The following is a 22,726-nucleotide window of genomic DNA, read 5'->3' as shown; positions in this document are numbered from 1 at the left end:
GTTATTTCTTCATAGACAGAAAAAATATTACAGTCATTCCTTAATTAATACTTGTTGTGCATGATATAGATTGATTGATTGTTATTTTTTTTACGTCACTTTCAACACTGTTGGCTATTATGTGACGATCATTATTGGTGGAGAAATTTGGAGTATATGTAGAGAACCAAACCTTCGTCAAGAAAAATGATAATCCTAGCCAATAAGATTGCAGTCTAAAGTATCTGCAATATGTGGGTTTTAACTTACAACATAAGTATTGACAGGCTTGTGATACAGTAGATGAACCACTTACAGAGTATGTCTTTAATGATTAATTTTGAAGTTAAATGTTTACTAGTTACCATCTATTTTTGGAGGTGTATTGTAATACATAAAATAACTGTTCAAACAATACTCAGCCATACAAATACTGTCATTTTCTTTTTCCGTAATGACCTAATTTGACTTACTATCAATGATTCTAACCCTGTATTTTGTTTAATACCAATACTGAGTAAACTGGCAGCTTTCTTGTTGATTCTGTTATTACTACAAACAAAAAATAAAAATGCGTAGTAATATCCTAATAACATTGTCTCATATTTTTTTCATTCTTAGGCTATCCCAGTCTAGGTTTTTTTATACTATCTTTCTTTATTTTGTTAACATTTTTCTTGATGCATAAAGTATTAATTTTGTAAATCAAATTACTTTATTAGATGATATACCACTGTTTAAATGTTTTCCATAGTTCAAGCACTCTATGTTTCTTATTTACATGAGATCACGAACTCTTAATTTCTAAATTACCTGAAATCAAGCACTTTAAGTTTCTTGTTAATTTGAGATCACACACAACTAAGTTCTTTTATTTACCTGAGATCAAGCACTTTTCATTTCTTACTTACCTCTGATCAAGCTCTCTTAGTTTCTTTTTTTCTCGAGATCAAACACTCTAAATTCATAATTTACCTGAGATCAAGAACTCTAAGTTTTTTTTATTTACCTGAGATCAAGCATTATATGTTTTTTTCCTAATTTAACTGAGATCATGCACTCTCAAGTTTTTTTATTCACCTGAGATCAAGCTAACTAGTTTGCATATTTCCCTAAGAGCACTCTTATTTCCTTATTTTCTCCAGATCAAGCTCTCTTGAATTTCTATTTTATCTGAGTTCAAGCACTCTAAGTTTTTTTTTACCTGAGATCAAGCACACTAGTTTGCATATTTACCTGAGATCAAACACACTAGTTTGCATATTTACCTGAAATCAAGCACTATACGTTTTTTTTTTATTTACCTGAGATCAAACACACCAGTTTGCTTATACCTGAGATCAAGCACTCTTACTTCCTTATTTTCTCCAGATCAAGTTCTTGTGACACCTTGAAATTGGTCGGGACTATGTCAAAGGTTTTAGGTGTTGGGAGAGAGAGAAGGTATTTACGGTAGTGTGAGTCGTACAGTTTGATATTGTGATTACGAATATTAACAATTGTGAACCTTGTAGATAAATAACTTTATGTTGTATTTGTAGGAAGTTATCCTATTAAAACATTTCTGAAGTATCAAAGTGTTACACTCTCTTGGATTTCTATTTCATCTGAGTTCAAGCACTCTAAGTTTCTTATTTACCTGAGATCAAGAACTCTAAGTTTTTTTATTTACCTGAGATCAAGCACACTAGTTTGCATATTTACCTGAGATCAAACACACTAGTTTGCATATTTACCTGAAATCAAGCACACTAGTTTGCATATTTACCTGAGATCAAGCACTCTTAGTTTCTTATTTATTTTCAAAGAATTCTGCATTTCTTTCATACCCCTCTCACCAAAACCATTCCAGGATACATCTAATACTTCTAAAGTTTCATTTTTCTGGAAATTAAATTACAAAGTATTAATGAAATCTAACAGTAATTTAAAAAAAGAATATAAGAATAAAAGGAATAGTTGTATTTGTCAATATGGTAGCAACCCAACAAAACAAATAACCAAAAGATTCAGGCTTCAACAATAGAGAGTTGTCTATACAATATATGTCAAGTTCTATAATTTAACAGAATATTTCAAATTTCACCAATCAACACAAAATTCTCCAAAAAACTAAACACCATAAGATAGAACAGAACACAACCACTGACAGTCAGCTTTTGATTTGGGACAAGCAGTGGCAGATCCAGGGGGATATTCTGGGATTTGGGTGTTCAACTAATGCTTTTGTATGGGTACATTTGGTTGGAACCCCACTGTTTATATCAGTGTCTTATGTTTCCAGAAGTAGGCATTGCTTTTCTGGGAAAAAAAGATGACGTTTCTGGGAAAAAAAAGTCTACATTTTCAAAAAATAAATACCTTACTTTCCCAGGGAAATAGAAACGATTCCAGAAAAATAAATTACTACTTTCTGAGAAAAAGTTAAGGAATACCTGTTGAACAAAAGCATAGTCAGTGTTTACAAGTTTGTGTTTTGTTCAACGAGGTAGTCCATCTTCTCATTATCATGTTTTCGTACAGGTGCTTCAATAGATCTCATCTTTATGTATGATGTTATTTGCAAATTTAATAGCTCACTGACAAAGACAAAACTGTTAAGATGGCTAGCGTAAAACTGCAGGTGCAAGTGGGCATGAAAAGACTTGGCACCATTTCATTGTTCTCTTTTCCTCTGGGTCATGAGGTGAAGCCCAAATGGTTGGTGGAAATCAAATCTTGAATTGCCATCTATATAAATTCCACTATGTAATCTAAAACTTATGCATTTATCGTTAGATGGAGCATATGCTATTAATTCTACTTTAACTTTTAAGTTTGCAGAAATGTAGTATTGGAAATTTGAAAAATTAGCAGAAACACAATATGCCGGTTCATATGACTTCTATGTGTGCGAACACCCCTTTAAGAAAAGTCTGAATCATCACTTGTCAGGCACATAAACATGTAGGTAGGTTTAACTAGTTATAGTACCAAATGTAAACATGTAAAAAACATTCCTATGCAATTCCTATAGAATGATAATTTTCATTGGACATTGTCAAATATTTTGAAGGGCAAAATTTCTCTTTCTACCAGTCCATAACAAAGGAAAGCCACCATTTTGAATCCCAATTTTTTAGCATGTTATTTTTAAAAAAATAATAAATTGTGTGCCTTAAAATATTGATTTTGACATATTTAAACCATTCAAAAGTTCATTAACACTGAGAGATGCGAAGCTAACATTTTTTTCAGGTAAAATTATCAAAATATTCCTCATTTAGTTGGGGACAACCCATGTATAATTTTAGTATGGGGGTGGGGGAAGGGACACGCCAGCCACTTTCCCGCCTGCATCTGCCCCTGAGTGTTTGTGTTTGACAATGGGAGAATATCTAGATGATGTAACAGCTTTGCTAACTTTTTCAATTATGGCATTTTTAAACCAAAACATTAACTATGATATGAAGATTTGTTTTCAATTTATATCTAATGTCCAACATAAATAAGACCCATTAAACATATGAGTTATTGCAGTAAATAAAAAAAAAAACGGTGTAAACAATTTTATAACGGATTATTACTGTAAAAACTGATATTAGTGACTATTCCATTGGTCCATACTTTAACGGATAAAAAGTCTTGCTTGTTTAAAATTCAGAAACAATTGTTTTACTTTTATAAATAATCACATGCATGTTATAGACCTCAAAAGCTAACCAAACCTTCTAACTGACACACTTATAGATATAGTTACAATACTGTTGTCAGATCATTAAAGATGGCATATTTTCGTATAAATATTGATTCATTCATATGGTCTTTGCATCTGTGTGTTTGTTTTTTCTACATTGGCTAGCAGGGAGGGTGAGACCGCACAAAACATGTTTAACCCCACCAGATTTGTGTGCCTGTCCCAAGTCAGGAGCCTTTGGCCTTTGTTAGTTCATTTATATGTTTTGGAGTTTACCCTCCATTAACACTAGTACACATTTTTGTTTAGGGGCCAGCTGGTGCACGCCTTTGTGTGCAAGATTTTCTCTCTGTGTTTAAGACCTGTTGATGGCCTTCGGTTGTCTTTTGCTCTTAGGTCGGGTGGTTGTCTCTTACACATTCTCTTTTTCAATTCCCATTTCATGCATTAGACTATGAACCAATTCAACAACAAATTAAACATGTGAAAATTAAGATGGTTATTGTATCATTGTTGATGTTGCAAAAGAGTTATCTTAGTCATCACACAATGCAACTCACTTTTTAAAGGCAAGTTAAAAGTTTTATGTACTTTGATGTATTAACTATTGATCATGAAGATGCCCCTATCCAAGTTTAGTATTAATGATGATCCCATAAGCATTCATACTCAAGCTAATAATAAATAATACCTTCGTCTAAAATTTGCTCCATTGGGTTACATTTATCAATTTCTTGTTGGATCTTAATTCTAAAACCCTGGTAAAATTTTCACATATTTGTTATTAATTTTAATTCACTTTTAAGCAATATCTTATACAGCTTTTAGAGAGACTTCAACTGGTGCATATTTAACCCCAATTTAATCAAAATTAGTTCTTCACACTTCCTTCTTATTTTTGTTAGGACATTTCTATATTACAAAAATGAGAGGCAATTATAGACAACTACTTTTAATTAGACTGATAAAAGCCTGATATTGTATTAAACAATTTTGGTTGGTTAATTGTTAATAAAGGGCCATCTTTACATTGGTATGTATTGAAATCAATATTGCTCAGGAGAAGGTGTTTTATTTGGATGACTTATTTTAGATTAATGAAAACTTTACAGAACCAATCTGGACTTTTTACCTTGTTCTAACATAAGTAATTCTTTATATAAAAGCAAAAGTGCACAGACTGAAATGTCTCGCCTGCTTTACTTATGCTAAGCCTGTAAAATAAATGTTTATACAATGTTTCCAGTTTTTTTTTTATTTGAAATCTGTACAGCTTGTTCATATATGATGTCCTGTTAGGATGTGAATTGTACTTTAAAATTGGAATAAAAAAATTGACTCTTCTTGAATTTAGAAGATATGATGATCTTATTTGTTCACCCTAATAAAATGTCCTACTTCAACAGGGTAACGCCTTCAGAAAAACATCTTTGTATCGGTGAACAAATCTTCAAATCTCTTTCATAAAAAGAAAAAATTGCACAGTAAGTGTGTTTATAAATCAAGTCAAAATTTACTTACAATTAATGCATTTGCAATAGTTTCAGCACCTTTATTGCGTAGTGAATTCCAACTAAGATCTAAATCTAATAAGCCTTCATTCAATGCCTGAAATATAAGATACAATCTATAAAAGTTAACTACAGAATCATACGCCATGCTCATAAACATAGTTAAGAATATTTGTGTACCAAAGTAAAAACAATCCATTTTTCCATACTGCTCTTCATTACAAACCAGTCACAATAAAGGGGAATAACTCTTGCAATGTTATAATTTCATAGTCAGATACCAGCATTCATAAACAAATGTTTCTAAGTAATACACCCATAAGGACAATCTTTATTTGTTGTTCCTAGTTGGATACAGAATTATAATCTTCATTGCTAAGAAGACCTATTAGTTTACTTACAAGTGCCCCTCCAAGATAAATTCCTCCCAATTCTCCAAAATTATTATTACTAAGATCTAAAGATGTCAGTGATGTATTGGTCTTCAAAGGTTCAACCAAGTGCCAGGCATCCACATCTGTTAACTGGTTTCCTGTAAAAAAAATATAAAAACTTAATCCCAGTAAACAAAGTTTAAACTTCACTTTAATCATTCTTTTTTTTTTCTTTTTTATGCGCTTGTACATTATAATATATAATTGACATCAACAGAAATCTTTAAAACAAAGCATGAATGACCATAAACGAAAATGCTAAACAGACATGTTAAATTGTATGTGGCATAATTCATAAATATCTTCAGAAGAATAACCAGGTGCTCCGCAGGGCACAGCTTTATACGACTGCAGAGGTCGAACCCTGAACAGTTGGGGCAAGTATGGACAAAACATTCAAGCGTAATACAGCTCTGAAATTGGATTGTGATCAAATTTTTGACATTACATGGTTTTTTTTACACAAAAAAATGTCAAGATTTTACAAATCAATTAAAGATTTCTTCTTCAAACTTATTTAAATCTAAAATTAAATAGTTGACACAGCATAGGTTTCTGATACAGAATGAATGTGGTCTAATGAACTTAAAAAATTTTTTTTGCCTTTGAGCAATTCACTATGCTGTTGAATATTAATCCTCTCAAAAAAATGTTTGAAGAAATTTTCTTTTTATTTATGAAATCTGAAATGAGAAAAATTTACCCCCCCACCCCCCATTTTTTTTTTCACATCCCCATTTCCCTTTTTCCAAAACTGATATCAATTCAAATTTCTAATGGAGTTTGCAACAATAACTACTCTTTTAAATACATCATAAAATATTAAAATGTAAAATAAAGTGCTTGTTATCACTGAATGGTAAAGATTGGTTGGTAGTAAAAGTGAATATAAATTGTTTATTGTATAAAACAATAAAAAAAACTTCATCAGAAACATTTTATATTGGCAAATTTCCAATGAAGTTATTTACATAAAGTTATTGGCAAATAAAAATAGAAAATGACATCATAGTCATGTCTGGCAAATGTCCAACATACATTATCTAAAAACATTTTAGATAAGATAGGGGAAAAAAGCTTCATCAGCAACATTTTATATTGGCAAATTTCCAATGAAGTTATTTACATAAAGTTATTGGCAAATAAAAATAGAAAATGACATCATAGTCATGTCTGGCAAATTTCCAACATATATTATCAACTACTATTCTATACAAAGAAAGATAACTCCAATTGAAAATTAATTGCTATTGCACAATATTGTGCAATTAGATATTTCTTGCTATTGTGCAATACTGTGCAATTGAAAATTTCTTGCTATTGCACAATACTTGATATGGAATCCTAATTTGGACCAACTTGAAAACTGGGCCCATAATCAAAAATCAAAGTACATGTTTAAATAAAGCATATCAAATAAGCCCAAGAATTTAATTTTTGTTAAAATCAAACTTAGTTTAATTTTGGACCCTTTGGACCTTAATGTAGACCAATTTGAAAACTGGACCAAAAATTAAGAATCTACATACACAGTTAGATTTGGCATATCAAAGAACCCATTTATTCAATTTTTGATGAAATCAAACAAAGTTTAATTTTGGACCCCCATTTGGACCAACTTGAAAACTAGGCCAATATTTAAAAATCTAAGTACATTTTTAAATTCAGCATATCAAAGAACCCCAAGGATTCAATTTTTGTTAAAATCAAACTAAGTTTAATTTTGGACCCTTTGGACCTTAATGTAGACCAATTTGAAAACGGGACCAAAAAATAAGAATCTACATACATAGTTAGATTCGGCATATCAAAGAACCCCATTTATTCAATTTTTGATGAAATCACACAAAGTTCAATTTTGGACCCTTTGGGCCCCTTATTCCTAAACTGTTGGGACCAAAACTCCCAAAATCAAACCCAACCTTCCTTTTATGGTCATAAACCTTGTGTTTAAATTTCATAGATTTCTATTTACTTATACTAAAGTTATGGTGCAAAAACCAAAAATAATGCTTATTTGGGCCCCTTTTTGGCCCCTAATTCATAAACTGTTGTGACCTCAACTCCAAAAATCAATCCCAACCTTCCTTTAGTGGTCATAAACCTTGTGTTTAAATTTCATTGATTTCTATTTACTTATACTAAAGTTATTGTGCGAAAACCAAGAATAATGCTTATTTGGGCCCTTTTTTGGCCCTTAATTCCTAAACTGTTGGAACCAAACCTCCCAAAATCGATCCCAACCGTCCTTTTGTGGTCATAAACCTTGTGTCAAAATTTCATAGATTTCTATTCACTTTAACAAAAGTTATAGTGCGAAAACCAAGAAAATGCTTATTTGGGCCCTTTTTGGCCCCTAATTCCTAAAATGTTGGGACCAAAACTCCCAAAATCAATCCCAACCTTCCTTTTGTGGTCATAAACCTTGTGTTAAAATTTCATTGATTTCTATTCACTTTTACTAAAGTTAGAGTGCGAAAACTAAAAGTATTCGGACGACGACGACGACGACGCCAATGTGATAGCAATATACGACCAAAAAATTTAAATTTTTGCGGTCGTATAAAAATTAAATTAAAAAATGGAGTCACCATTCATTTAAGCTCACAATCTGCCCTCAAAAGAAGCATGCATTATTGTTAAGGTACTTTTTTATGTTGAACTAATGGGAGAAATAGAAGTAACATTTGGGCCAGGTGAGCTAAAAATGCATTTTTTGCACCAAAGGGAGATAATTTGGAGCTTTTTCAATGATATAAACACTTAAACATAAATTTTTGTACCATATCATAGAGTAACAACTAGTTGAAATAAACAAAATTTGTAATAAAAAAAAATTATTTAAATTTTATATGAAATGTTTGTACCCGCAAGTCTCCTTAAGATATCCATGGAGATATATAATGCATTGTCCTTTCACTTTATATTTACTACTCAGTACATTTATCCCACTTACCTGAAATCATAGATACACTAAGATAAACCTTTGTCTGCTACTTATTTTGTATTATCATTACTAAAAATTGAAAGAGTGTGTCAGTTGAGAAACAAAATTTATGAAAGATAGATAACCTCAATTTCCAATAATTATTAGATACTCTGTTTAACCTAATGACATAGTTTACCTGCTATAGCTAAAGTTTTTAGTGTTGTGTTGTATTCTAACATGTCTCCTATAGCTGCTACTCCTGCTCTTTGAATGAAATTGTTGGAGATATCCTGGGGAAAAAAACATATATGAAGATATAAATAAGTCAGTAAATCACTGTAAGATCAAATGTTGTATAATTTGATTTCTAACCCAGTATCAGAGTATAGAAGTAAACCATTCCAAAGAAGATATTCAATTGTATAATTTTCTATGACAACTTCTCATTAAAGTTTTTCATTTTTAACTGCCGTATTGTGACATTGAAATCCATATAACTTTGAAATAAAAGTTTAAATTTGAAGACTTTCAAAACAAATAAAAGAACGTGTCTGAGGATACAAATGCCTGTGCTCAATCATTGCAATTCTCAAAGTTAAAAAGGGGCAAAACTCTAGAATAGCAAATGACTCACTACCCATATTTAAACTATGGGTGTGTTTGTGGTTCTTAGCATTGTGTATCAGTTTCTTAAAATTTGGATGAGACAAACTTAAGTTAGCGTAACTGATTTTTTTTCAATTTTACAAGTTTATAAGGGGCATAATTCTAGAAATGTTTTATTAATGACATACTGCCAAAACTTTATCTTTGTCTGCAAGTTTTGCTTGTAAGCATTGTATTAGATTTTCATAAAATTTGGATGAGAAAAAAACTGAAGTTTGAGTGCGGAAGCATAAATTGAATGGACAGAAAGACAAGAACAAACAGATGAAAGGTCAGTAAAGGATAACACTTTTAAATGCCTCCACTGCATAAGGTGGGGCATAAAAATATGAAATTATCAAATATAGAAAAGAAATAGACTTACCAATGAGACAATAAACATGTTGTCTTTCAGCATTCGAGCTACATATCTAGCCCCTTCTGACTCTAAGTAGTTGTCTGCTAAATCTAAATTTTCTGTTATAGTGTTAATCTACAAAAAAAACAAATGAATGAGTATACATTTGAAGTTTATAATATAGAATAAATTTACAATAATATTGTGGATTGAAAAGTTTTGGCCGATTTAATTCATTCAATAAAATTCTAGTTTTTCTAGTTTGATATTAGAATAATCTGAATCTATATTTTTCTAAATTTCATTATGAATTAGAATAAAATACAGTCATAGCATCTGTAAACAGAATGTGTACCTAGTACATGGATGATGATGGATGCCCTATCCACACTATCATTTTCTATGTTCAGTTGGGTTTTCAATGAAAATTGGGTAAAAACTCTAATTTGGCATTAAAATTAGAATGATCATATCATAAGGACCATGTGTACTAGGTTTCAAGTTGATTGGACTTCAACTTCATCAAAATCTATCTTGACCAAAAACTTTAACCTGAAGTGGGACAGACGGAAGAATGGACAGACAAATGAAAAGACGCACAGACCAGAAAACATAATGCCCATAAAATAAAAGCTTCACTGTTTATCATGAAACTACAAATCAGGAATGTTTAATTTCTTAAAATTCATATTATTGTAGCCCAAAAAGTGGTACAGTTCAAACCCTACCATTCATACTGAGTGCATTGCTTGTGAAATAAAATAAAATAAACAATGTATTTGATTAGATATTAATTTTTGCCAAATTTAAATGTTTCGGGACCTAAAAAACAATATATCAATAAAAATCAATCTATCTAAGTATAATCTAACATTCAGTTTAAACTTTCTTTCTAAAGTAGTATTGACTTTATCAGAGAAAGCAAACATTTGTTGAGATTTGTTTAAATTTATTTTGAAAGTTTTGATGGTATAGAAGTATAAGGTAAGCTTCTACAAACATAACAAGATTATAGCAAATTCAAGTGACAAATAAATATCCTGTAGCTTACATTATCTATTTATCACCAACTTGATATTGATTCCTAATGACAAAAACTTTCCGTCCGTTTGGTCTAGCTACTACATTTTTATATATTTGAGATGAGGAATTTTTCCTTTACTTTTATTTGGATTTGGAAGGAGAGTGAAATAAATAATTTTTAAATCCAAATTTCAAGTAAAAATCTTGTCTGTTATATATTTGAACAATTTATATAAATTGCAAAAGTTTCTGTTGTTCACTTTAGGACCAAAAAAATTCAGTGAAAGGAGATCTGTGTAGAATTTTTTCATAAAAACAAATTATAATAACAATTTTGTGACAATTGATTTCTAAATGATGAATCTGTCTAAATTGAAATTTCTTAGTCTAAAATTGATATGTTTAAGTCTCAAATTGATTTCATTATCTTAAAACACCAGACAGTTCATAATATTGAGAGCATTCATTGTAATTTGTAATTGTAGGATAATCTTACAAGGTATTAGAGTAAGCAGTATTTTTCCTTGTTTTTTTGTTCATGACAGATGATAAAGTTTACCTCCAGTGCTCTTGCTATAGGCTTTGTTCCATTTCCACCTAAATAATGATGTCTCATTCTCAGATTTTTATCACCAAGATGTTTATTCATATATGTAACTGGTATCAATCCTATAATAAAATTGTCAATATAAAAAACACAATATCATACCTTATAATGTATGAAATAATTTCTTGTATAAATAATTCTGCTGCATGTATTTGCATTAATTAATGACTGTGAAGAATGCAAAAATCAACGATAAAATGTAGACATGAAGTAAACTTTTTATGTAAAACTCTTCTTCTAGTGGACCAGGTCAATGAAAATCAACCAGAAATGATCTTACCAAATACTATTTTTTCAAATGAGTGTTTTTATGGGTTTTACAATAAAAATGTCACCTGTTTTCTCACAAGCTTCATTGTATGCAGTTTTCCCAGTAGGGTCCAACTCTTTCTTTTCGTCAACTACAAAAAAAATCTTCATTTACTTAGGAAATATATTTTATTTTTTTAAACCACTAAGGAAAGATGCATTTTCAGCCATCATTGGCCATGTTATAAATTAAATCACCTATTAATCATTTATACAGCAAAACTCATACATTTCATTTTGTATAGAACTTATCAGTATACTTACCTCATTTAATGTATAGGATACCAACTTTTGTCATTTACAGACTGGAATGTTGCTGTTTTGGAGGATTTTTAAGGGAGATAAATGAAATATTTCATTCAACAGGACAGCAAAGTTGTATATTGTTATACTTACTCTGTAGTTTTACCTCTTCCAAATAATTTTCTTTTCCATTAAAAAACAAACAAAACATTAATTTCTATCTTATTGCATAAGCTTCCAACTATCAGTGCTTGAAGTATCTGTCTGATATATCATATTCTTCATTGAAGACATGATTTAAATCAAATTAAATGATACATTTGTCAGAAAATTCCCTAGTTAATGAATTATGTTATTGTTCTAAAACAAAGGTGGGATCTCTGTCTGGTCATAAATGTTTTATATTTTTAAATATTCAATTTTTTGGTCTGGAATGTACATGCTGAAAATTATTCCATACACTTGAGTTGTGCACGCAGAAAGCTGTATCGCACTTAAAAAAAACAATCAAACTTATAAATAGCCATATACTAGTATTCTTTTATACCATGTGAAATATTCCTGTCTTTAAACCATCTTCATCAATCAAAATTTGCAATGAATATTAGGATTCAAAATATGTTGATCATTGTAAATACATGCTGAAAATCTGTTTACTACTCTCAAAGTGTCTGGGAAATTAAGTTAGTTCTCAAATTTAAGCCATATACAAAACATTTGTATATTTAAGAAATAGTTCATGTGGGCTTGAAGTTATATTGATTTTACCACAGGTTGGCTATTTATGCTGATATGCAAAGGGTAAAATATGAGCTTTATGAAAAATCAATATAAATTCAAGCCCCCATGATTTATTTCTATTCTAATATGAAAGACAAAGACAGCAATTCTTTTAGATAGAAGTGTTCTAGAAGAAAGGAAATGTTTGCTGTTCTTCTTATTGAACACAATACTATAATTATTAACATCAAAAACAAAGAAAACTGAATCAGCGACACGAGGATTTCGTTATATTTTTCTATAAATTAACTTTATCTTATACTTATTAATAATAGAAAAATAAAATTAAAAAATAAGGTCACGGTTCATTTACACTCACAATCTGCCTTTGAATGAAGCATACATTTTTGTAGAGGTAGTTTTTTTCTGTTGAATTAATAGGAGAAATAGAGGTAATATCGAAATAAAAAAAGAACTGAATTACAGAAATCGCTCAAATTTTTAAATATTATAGTTTAAGTACAGCATATTTGAAAATAATAATAAACAATATAGGTCAACAATGAGTTAAAAAAGATATTTCAATTTTAATGGAAAAAAAAGGCATTTTTGCACCAAAGGGAGATAATTTGGAGCTTTTTCAATGATATATACATTTAAAAAGTCATCTGGTGGCCAAAAAGAATTGATTTTTTTTTTATGATTTTTGAACCATATGATAATATAACAACTAATAAAGTAACAAATAAAATTTGTAATGAAAAAAACATGTTTTTTTCTGAAATTTTTATACCCTCGAGCCTCCCTAAGACAGGTTTTGACAAGGTTGATTAATTATATTCCTTTTATCTAAAAAAAAAAAAAGGGCTTTCAACAAATGTGTCTGTTATTATTTTCATCTTCTGACAACTTTCAGTTGGACATTCCTGCATTTTCCAGCAGTATGTCCATATACATTCATATTTTACAATGGCTGCATGTGTACCTCAAAGCAATAATTTGAAGAACTCATATTAGAATGTTGTGTATATAAACCAAGTTAATAATACCACAACAAATATATTAAGAGTGAAGACATTAATGCACATATAACAGGAATTACTATTAAAGCAGAACTTTGTTCATGACCAAAAAAATCATTTACACACTGTTAAAATCAAATCATTGAAATCAGTTTAATATATTAGCTAATGATGCTTGAAATTAAATGCAGACTTCTTTAATGTTTGCAAACTTTAAAGCACAAATAAATTACAGATTAAACATTGAAAAAGATTAGGCATATCATTGTAACTGTAATAATCAAAGTTAATACACCCCCCTCTCCAAATAAAAAAAACAAAAAACTATAAAAAACAAAAACTGTAATTTCCAATTGGTATTCAAATTTGTAATTCAAGCATCATTTTATTTTGTTAAATCTAGTTAAGAAGCACTTCTTTTTAAAACCTTTTCGATTCTTTTTAATTTCTTCTATTTCCAAATCCAGGATAGCTGTCAAAATGATAATATTTAGATATTTTCATTCCATATGTTAAAACAAAAGGTAATAATTGACTCTGAAATTCTGGCCAGAATATTGTTTGACCCTAATTCTTAAATATGGATGCATATTCTGTCAACAGATGGGGTCAAAAGGAAATTTCTCACTGTCAAGATTCTGATAAAAAAATCAACCTTTACCTCATTAAAATGGAAACATTCTATTTTAATATTATTTTTTTTTTTATTATTAAAATCTACCATCAATAACTTTTTCAATATGTCATGTCTACGTTGGTCCTGTGAATTTCCAAACAATCTTTTTGTAAACTACCAATTATCTCTCACCAGGGGCGGATCCAGCCATTTTAAAAAGAGGGCGGTTCCCAACCCAGGATAAAGGGGGGGGGGGGTTCCAGCTATATGTCCCCATTCAAATGCATTGATCGGCCAAAAAAAAAGGGGGTTCCAACCCCCGGAACCCCCCCCCCCTTGGATCCACCAATGCTCACCTATAATGATCTTATGATTGAGATGCTTAGACAACAATATAAGGTATAGACTTCCTTTGTATGACTCCTTATTAGTTTATTGTCAATAAACCTTATTGATATAGTAACAGAACAATTAGCAGGAATAATCATAGCAGAAAAGAGAAGGTAAAGTTAGAGGCTCATGTCACCCTGCAAATGACAAAAAAAACAGAATAATCAGTATTCTTTAAACTTTAGAGTACAAACTTTTAGAAAATGTATAAATAAGCCTTAGGCATTATGACAAAATTTGACTGTGACATCTTTAAAAGGACTTCATAGGAAAGGTTTGTCAGTTTCTTGGGAAAATATTAACAAATTTAAGAAATTTTTCAAAATGATTTGCCAGTAAATTTATAAACACAAAAACGTTGTGATTTATAATATTTCTTCACCATAATTGAATTAAATTGTCAAGTTTCAGTTATACATGTATTGCAATTTTTACTATTTTAACTAATATTTCCATAGATAATTATACAACCAAAATAAAGGTTATTCCAGATAAACTAAACAGATTCAATATTTTGTAATGCAAATATAGAGAAAAATCAATAAAAAAATCAATTTGAGGGCCAATCTAACCCAAACTTGTACATGAACTGTCTCCATTGTTCAAAAGAAAAATATATTCAAAAGTACAAATTTTGTATCAAATATGCACCTATGTACCTACTAATATAAAATTGTGTGAGTTTGATAGGGAAAAACAAATAAATAATAACAAGCTATTTCAGGATAAAATAATCAATTTAACTTATTCACCATATATAATAACTGATGCATATTTAGCCAATATTCAGATATACAAATATACAATAAATGTCAGCTGAAGTTAAACAAAAAACTCCTCATCTTATTCTGTACAGATGGTCTTTTTATAAATGTAATACATGTACATTCAGTTCATCCACTGTTATGTGAATACAAATTCTGTATGTTTTATATACAAAAAAAGTTGTTTTTAAGCACTGCTTTTGGGCAATTTCGTGGCGGCCAGTTTTTAATGGTGGGGGAAACCGAAGTGCTCAGAGAAAACCACAGACCTTTGATAGGAAAACTGACAATCCTAGTCAATTAAGATTGGAGTCAAGTGTACCCACACAAGCAAGGTTTGAACTTGCAACCTCAGTGTTGACTGGCTAGTGATGACAGTAGTAACTACTTAGACCACTTGGCCACCAAGGCCTTTATCAACAAAATTCAGGAATGCATGAATACTAGCATCCAATAAATAATATTAAATTTTCAGTAGGTGACATAAAAAAAAAATACTACACTCCCCCTCCTTTATTACCTTTTTGAACATCAGCCTCCAAATCTGTGTCATATTCGTCTGAGTCATGTGGAGACCCAGCTAACCAGGATTCATATGTTGGATGTTTCTTTTTCTGTCTTCCATCTATGCCATTTTCATATGCATTAGTGATTGCCCAACTCTCTCCTTCATTTTCTTCTGCAAGGAACATGATTATTTTGATAAAAGAACATATTTCAAACATCTTTTTATCTCAATCTAATTTTAAGAAGCACAATACATTTATGAAGAAAATATATTGCCTTTATATAGAATAGAAAGACTGTAAAATGTAATTTGAATTAAAAGGAAAATAAGAATCAATCTAAAAAAAACTTTAAGTATAACATATTTAATCAAACTTATTGAGAAAATGAATGTACATACTGACATAAATTCTTTCTAATCCAATGTACTGTGGATTCATTAATATTTGTTGGATACCAATTTTTATGGATTTCGTGGGTACAGACGTACCATGAATTTAAATATTCAACGAATTACAAATTTTCTAAAGAAATGTGTGCAGTCTCTGCCAAAACAATGAAATTTGCAATGTTTCTCAAACCACTAAAAATTGGTACCCATGCAAAACTAATGAATTCACAGTAGATACTTTAATAATGAAAATAAAAGAAAACCTGACCCTCAGAAGACATCCTTGGTTATAATAAGTAAGAGGACAGATTTAATAGTGTTCATTTCCTAATATCAATATTGACTAGATTTATAGCAGAGTAAATATTAATATATGGCACTTGTAATATGAAGGAAGTCCATAAGATACTTAATATATCAACTAAATTCAATAAGGAAAGGCTCATAATCTTAGACTTGAGAGTGATATGACATCTAAACAATAAAAACAAGTAAATGAAGCAGTCGAAGGTTTCAATAAACAGCACTTTAATGTCTTAAGTTTTTAAGTGCATAGGTTCTAACACATTTACTTTTTTAGAGACTTCTATACATGTATAAGTTGAAGATGAGCAAGATTACTGAAACAAAAATTATAATTATGTATAAATACTTTTTGATTAAGTCATATATAATTAATTCCAGATTTTTCTCATCAACTTCATTATTTTAATCAACTGCTATTCAAAAATGATTTCGTCTCACTGTTTCCAATAACTCTTTACAATAATAATATCTATTGAAATTGTTCGCTTCATTTTCATAATACCAACAATTAAGTGGAATTAAAGTCTTAAAGGATTGTACATATGCTTTATTTTATCAACTAGCTCTTAGTTGACGAGACTATGCAGCAGTTGATTAAAATTTCTGACTTAACGTTGAACATTTTGTTTTGATAAAACATTGCAATTGGGTCAGAATTTTGAATAAACTGCAATAGGTGGAGAGCAACACTTATAGTCATTCACAGTAATATCTTAAACCTTTATATACAAAACTTGCCCGAAATGAAAGTTAAAAGTCATAGGACCATAATTCCATTACCTAACAAATAAACAGAACAAACCATAATCCATAAACATGAACCTTATACCAAAGATCAGCTTAATTTCTTTTTCCATTTTAGATTTTTTTTACATTAACAGAAACTGATGCCAGATAAACAGGTGGTTTATAAACATTTTACTGATAATTGTCCTATATAACAAACAAAGAGTTTATTACCTGACATAAGTGTTTTAACACCACCATCCAAAGTGGTATGATTTGTTTCCGCTCTATCACTTTCTTCATTATGCTTTGACATTGGTGTACGAAGCATAAACTGTTCACCAGAAAATGATTTTGGCGAGGATCTTGGAGATTTCTCTTTCCTTGGAGTGGGCCCATTTGTTTCAAATGTAATTTCTGTTCTAGTTGGAGTCTTGCGAGAGATTTTCTTTGAAGTTTTTCTTGCAATTTTTTGTGACTGAGAGGATTTAACATGTGCTGTCCATGGCCTGCGTAAATTTGGCATATGTCTGACTGGTACTTCATCCTCCGTGGAATTAATCTGTTTTTTTGGTTTAGAAGAGTGTGGTCTAATGACACTGTGTGTTTTGTGTCCTCTGAATGGTGGCGATGGAGTTCTATGACGAGCGGAAGGAGAAGGAGTTCTGGATGCTGGTGATGGAGTCCTTGATCCAGATCCCCATCCAGGAGATGGTGTTCTCAGCTGATCATCCATGATATAACTAGAAGAAAACTATTAAAAGATTTTTCCTATTATATATCATAATCCATTGCATGTTATATCAAATTTGAAATGAAATTAAAATAACTTTGTGGTCAGGAAGGTAAAACCATATAGTCAGATCGATGATATAAAAAAACTCAAACTTGGTTGGTATCCAAGTTAAGACTGAGTCATGTACTAATCAAATCTTTTGTTTATACTTTAAATCCATATTCACAGTTTGAAGATTTCTTTTTTTATCAGGCATCTTGGTCTCCTAGGTTTAGCCATACATTTCTTTAATCAAATTTGCATTAATTAAAGATAAAATTACTCTTGGTGTTTGAAGGGTCCCAAATTAATCTACTTTTTTTCAGGTGAAATTCACAGATTTTTCAATACTAAAACTTAAAAAGACATGTAAAGACGATTGTTAGAATTTATATATGCATTACGTAATTTGATAAGAATGATTTCAATTATTCACAATTTAAACTAAAATGGAAAAGCATGGACCATAAGTCATGTTTATTAGAGGAAAAAATCACAAAAGAAGTAAAAAGGAGAGTTTTAAACATGTACAGACTACAGAGTATACAACTTAATGGGACATTATTAGCCTCAGCTACAATTTAGTCAAAAACTTAGTATAAATAAAAGAGAAATTTTGAATTAAAATTTCGTTTTAAGCAGTCAGTTTGACCCAAATTGATAAAAATGAGCTCAAAAACATTGATGATGTATTATTGCCTTTGCAAGTCTACAACTTCCTCAATGAATCCATATTTATGTGATCTTCAATTTTACCCCTCCACTAGTGATAGGTTGCAAATGTACTAGGTGTGTTCAGCTACAATGCATTAAAGGAAAAGAATGTCAACATTGAAAGTAAAGGGTGAACCAATTGGTTGACTGTTCTGATCCACAAAAATCCTTCTTATACAGATGAAACGTTGATTTAAATAAATATTTTCTAACCTGTAAAATGAAATCAAACAGACCTAGAAAAATCTAATTACATGTGCTCTCTTTTTTATGTTTACATGGGGTTACATGTACATGTATATGACTGTGGACAGTCTTCAGTGGTCATATTGATGGTTAATCAGAAAGCCTCTATAGACTAAAATACACATGAAATGCTGATGCATATTATTGAGTGTATGCATTGATAATTGTTTATTTTATATTTTTCATATTTGGAAACATGTTATACAATATATATATGAGTCATATCTGGGTCAAGATCTTTAATTGTTTTTACATTACTTCGTACCCCAAAAATTTAACCACATATGTGAAAATGTCACAGCTTTGAAACGAGCTATCATACCTATCCAAGTTTACGATATGGACTGAGCTACAGGAAAAAAACGTTACCATTACGGTAACGTTTTTTCCTGTAGCTCAGTCCATTACGGTAACGTTTTTTCCTGTAGCTCAGTCCATATCGTAAACTTGGATAGGTATGATAGCTCGTTTCAAAGCTGTGACATTTTCACATATGTGGTTAAATTTTTGGGGTACGAAGTGAGATTACTTTTTCCGTAAATTAGCATACCCCAAACATCCTTTTGTGATGCGGATCCTTGTGGTAAAATATCCCCTTTTTAACACAATAAGTTCTTTGAAAATTTAATACTTTGAACACATTTAATAGTTCCATAGTTTTTACACATTTATTCTATGTTCCTCTACTTTCCTAATCACCACAAATGGTTAAGTTCTGTCATTTGTAAAAAATAGAAACATGTCCAATATCACTACACAGAGATTTTTTCTTTACACATGACTTTTGAGTTCCTCATTTCGAGGGGCATTAGGGATGTTGTCCCATCTGTTCCAAAAAAGAATTTGACATTTAATGCCCCTTTAACTTATATAAGAAAAAAATATGCAGAAAAAAATGCCCATTTGCAATCTTTTCTTTCCAAACTTCAACTAAAAGTTATGAAATTCTCTAATTTCAAAATCTGACAGAACAATCATTCTGACATGAACAAAAGACAAAGCTTTAAAATAAAATGTTGACTTCTGATTTCCATATATGATCTGAACATTGAAGCATTTTGAGTCAAACATTATAAGTCATAAAAGTTGTATAGTATTTCAACATATAGAATAAATTGTTGTCCTTGATACATGTACATACATTATAGAGCTAAAATGTATACATGTGTGAATATTGACAATTTAAGGTAGCACAATACAAAGATTTTTTCACTCCCAAATAGATAACTTTAAACTGATGTAATTCATTTCATCCTTCTTTATATTTTATAAATGAGGTACCAAAAGAAAGAAGAAAGATTAATCTTTCAAATTGTGATAATTTCATTATGACATAATTATTACATAATCAATTGTTATGTAATTAGTTGCTATATTGTGATGTCCACACTTTAATGAATTTAGCATCTTTGTTCTTCATAGCATCCCAAAATATTTTATAGATTCTTGTACAACACAGCTTGACCTCCAAAACTGTGTCTCAGATTTCCAAAAACATCAATAGAACAAATTTTATACCCAATGAATTTAGTGATCTCTTATGAATTGATGTTGTAAACTTCATTGAAGATTTATGAGAGAATGAAATACAATAGAAAATTCTGAGACACAGTTTTGGAGGTCAAACTGTGTTGTGCAAGAATCTGTAAAATATTTTGGGATGCTATGAATAACAAAGAAGCTAAATTCATTCAAGTATGGACATCACAATATAGCAACTAATTACATAACAATCAATTATGTAATAATTATGTCATAATGAAATTATCACAATTTGAAAGATGAATCATTCTTCTTTCTTTTGGTACCTCATTTATAAAATTTAAAGAAGGATGAGTGGAATTACATCAGTTTAAAGATGTCTGATTGGGGATGAAAAATCTTTGTATTGTGCTACCTTAAACAAGTACAATGTACATCAAAGTATATTAAATTAATTTATTTAATATACTGTAGTTGTATTTATTTTCGCGGTGCATTTATTTTCATGAATTTCGCAGTTGGTTTATTATCGCGAAAATAAATACACGCGAATCTAAATCAAACCTTTCAACTGAAAGGCAATAATTATAAAATTGTGAAAATAAATACCCGCAAAAAAAAAAGTACAAGTACACTACTCTGAGAAGAAATGTTGCAAAAACTTATAGAAGAAAAATAGGTATATTCACTTTAGTGATTTGCTAATCTGAACATTGCTCACTTATGTACTGTCATTTCGAAGTGTCTCCTAAGAAGCAACATTGAAATGAATCAAATCCTTTAAGTGTTTTTTTAAATTAAAATACCAATACTTTTACAAATCAACCTTGAAGTGAATAAAAAAGAGTGTTAAAAACTATGTCATTTAATTTGTGATATATTTTTAACCAAACATTAAAAATGCATTATGAAAACCAAAATGTTTTTACAGTTGACAATACTAACTTGAAAAACAACTATTACTATCAAAAACAAGTTCCTTTTTATGACAGTTCTTCGTAGATTGAAAAATTAAATAATTAAATCCCACCTAATGTACATGTACATTGTATATATATGTTATTTTTTTACATTTTTGTTTTTATTATATTTTTAATAATCATGATAATAGGAACCTGACAATTTTTACACATTTGAAATTTCATGGTTTTAATTTTAGAATTAAATCATACAAAACTAAGATTTTGAGGATTTAATTTTAAGCTTTTAAATGTCATATTTTATAACCATTCAAAACTTGAAGTTCCCTGCATGCTCATAAATAAAAATTGTATAGTATAAAATATCCTTTCCATTATTTCCAGACAATGATAAACCATACTGATTTTTCTTTTAAAAATTGTAAATGTATAGTGTAACCAATTTCTTATCAAAGATTTTTTATCCCTTTTAAAGTATCATAATTGATAATAATAAACTTTTTAATTAATTCTTGTCAGATGAACATGTATATTGAAAATACAAATTCTATCTCTTTTAACCTTTATTTTTTATTTAGTTTAACATGTATAAATAAATTTTAACTAAGTAAAATAATCTATCTTAAAAAAAAAAATGCATAGATATTTTAATTGGGCCACCCTGCAAATATCGTACTGTCATGTACATATCCTGTAAAAAAGAAGAATACTTATTTTCTAACTTTTATCAATCTGCATGTACATGTAGGCACACCTCAATGAAAACAACTTATTTAATTACATGTACAAATGTATTAGTTTTAAAAAATAATCTTTATATACAATGTACATGATGTACATGTACATTGTATATAACCTTTAAAAAAACCTTTATAAGAAAGGATAATGTTGTTTATCTATTAAAGTGAATTAAACAAACAAAAAAATAAGGCATTAATAATAATTATACTTTATTCAGAAGCAATACAGCTTTTAGAATATAAGTTTTTACAATATTTTTTTTAAATGAGTGCATTTGTAAGTTTTGTTGTAAATATTTGTTGTCATTAGCCTTCATTAGCCATTTTAAAATCGCAAAATCTCTAGGCCTACTGATTATTCAGGTTGACAGTCACCTAGAAAGTTTGGTTAGTTATACTTTAAGAGTTTTATTTTTTCTCAACTTTTAAAGTTTGCAAAGTACATGTTATCTGGTAATTATAGCTTACCAAGAATATATATTAAATAATTTATTTCCCTTAGGTACAATTAGCAATCTTCACGTTTCATAATTAATTATCACTTCTCGTTACCACTGGTGTTGATCGATGGTAGGTATAAATATCATATATCAATGTCCCCTGAGCATTCCTACTTGAACAGAATACACAATCGATTTTTATCTCCAATGTAAACACATTGGTGTTTCTACTTCCGTCGTAGAACGCTACATA

At 29.8% G+C, this 22,726-nt stretch overlaps 1 protein-coding gene across 5 annotated transcripts in view; it reads right to left on the bottom strand.

The window, feature by feature from the left end:
* Window positions 1-22,717, bottom strand: part of LOC143045442 (uncharacterized) — a 33,196-nt gene extending 10,479 nt beyond the window's left edge. The window contains exons 1-12 of one of the 5 annotated variants that reach the window (XM_076217965.1): window positions 22,586-22,717; window positions 17,391-17,910; window positions 15,747-15,905; window positions 13,884-13,928; window positions 11,498-11,563; window positions 11,115-11,224; window positions 9,560-9,667; window positions 8,726-8,819; window positions 5,568-5,698; window positions 5,177-5,263; window positions 1,748-1,863; window positions 453-531 (exon numbers count right to left, since the gene is read on the bottom strand). In XM_076217965.1, the coding sequence (XP_076074080.1) occupies window positions 453-531; window positions 1,748-1,863; window positions 5,177-5,263; window positions 5,568-5,698; window positions 8,726-8,819; window positions 9,560-9,667; window positions 11,115-11,224; window positions 11,498-11,563; window positions 13,884-13,928; window positions 15,747-15,905; window positions 17,391-17,892 (1,497 nt within the window). In that variant the 5' untranslated portion in view covers window positions 17,893-17,910; window positions 22,586-22,717. Of the gene's footprint in view, window positions 1-452; window positions 532-1,747; window positions 1,864-5,176; window positions 5,264-5,567; window positions 5,699-8,725; window positions 8,820-9,559; window positions 9,668-11,114; window positions 11,225-11,497; window positions 11,564-13,883; window positions 13,929-15,746; window positions 15,906-17,390; window positions 17,911-22,501 lie in introns of all 5 variants that reach the window. The other 4 variants (XM_076217956.1, XM_076217948.1, XM_076217939.1 and 1 more) reach the window with 4 other exon arrangements.
* Between the last annotated feature and the right edge of the window lie 9 nt (window positions 22,718-22,726).

The sequence above is a fragment of the Mytilus galloprovincialis genome, chromosome 1 (assembly GCF_965363235.1).
Source record: "Mytilus galloprovincialis chromosome 1, xbMytGall1.hap1.1, whole genome shotgun sequence".
Classification (NCBI taxonomy): Eukaryota; Metazoa; Mollusca; class Bivalvia; order Mytilida; family Mytilidae; genus Mytilus; species Mytilus galloprovincialis.
This window is presented reverse-complemented; position numbering and strand designations above follow the sequence as displayed.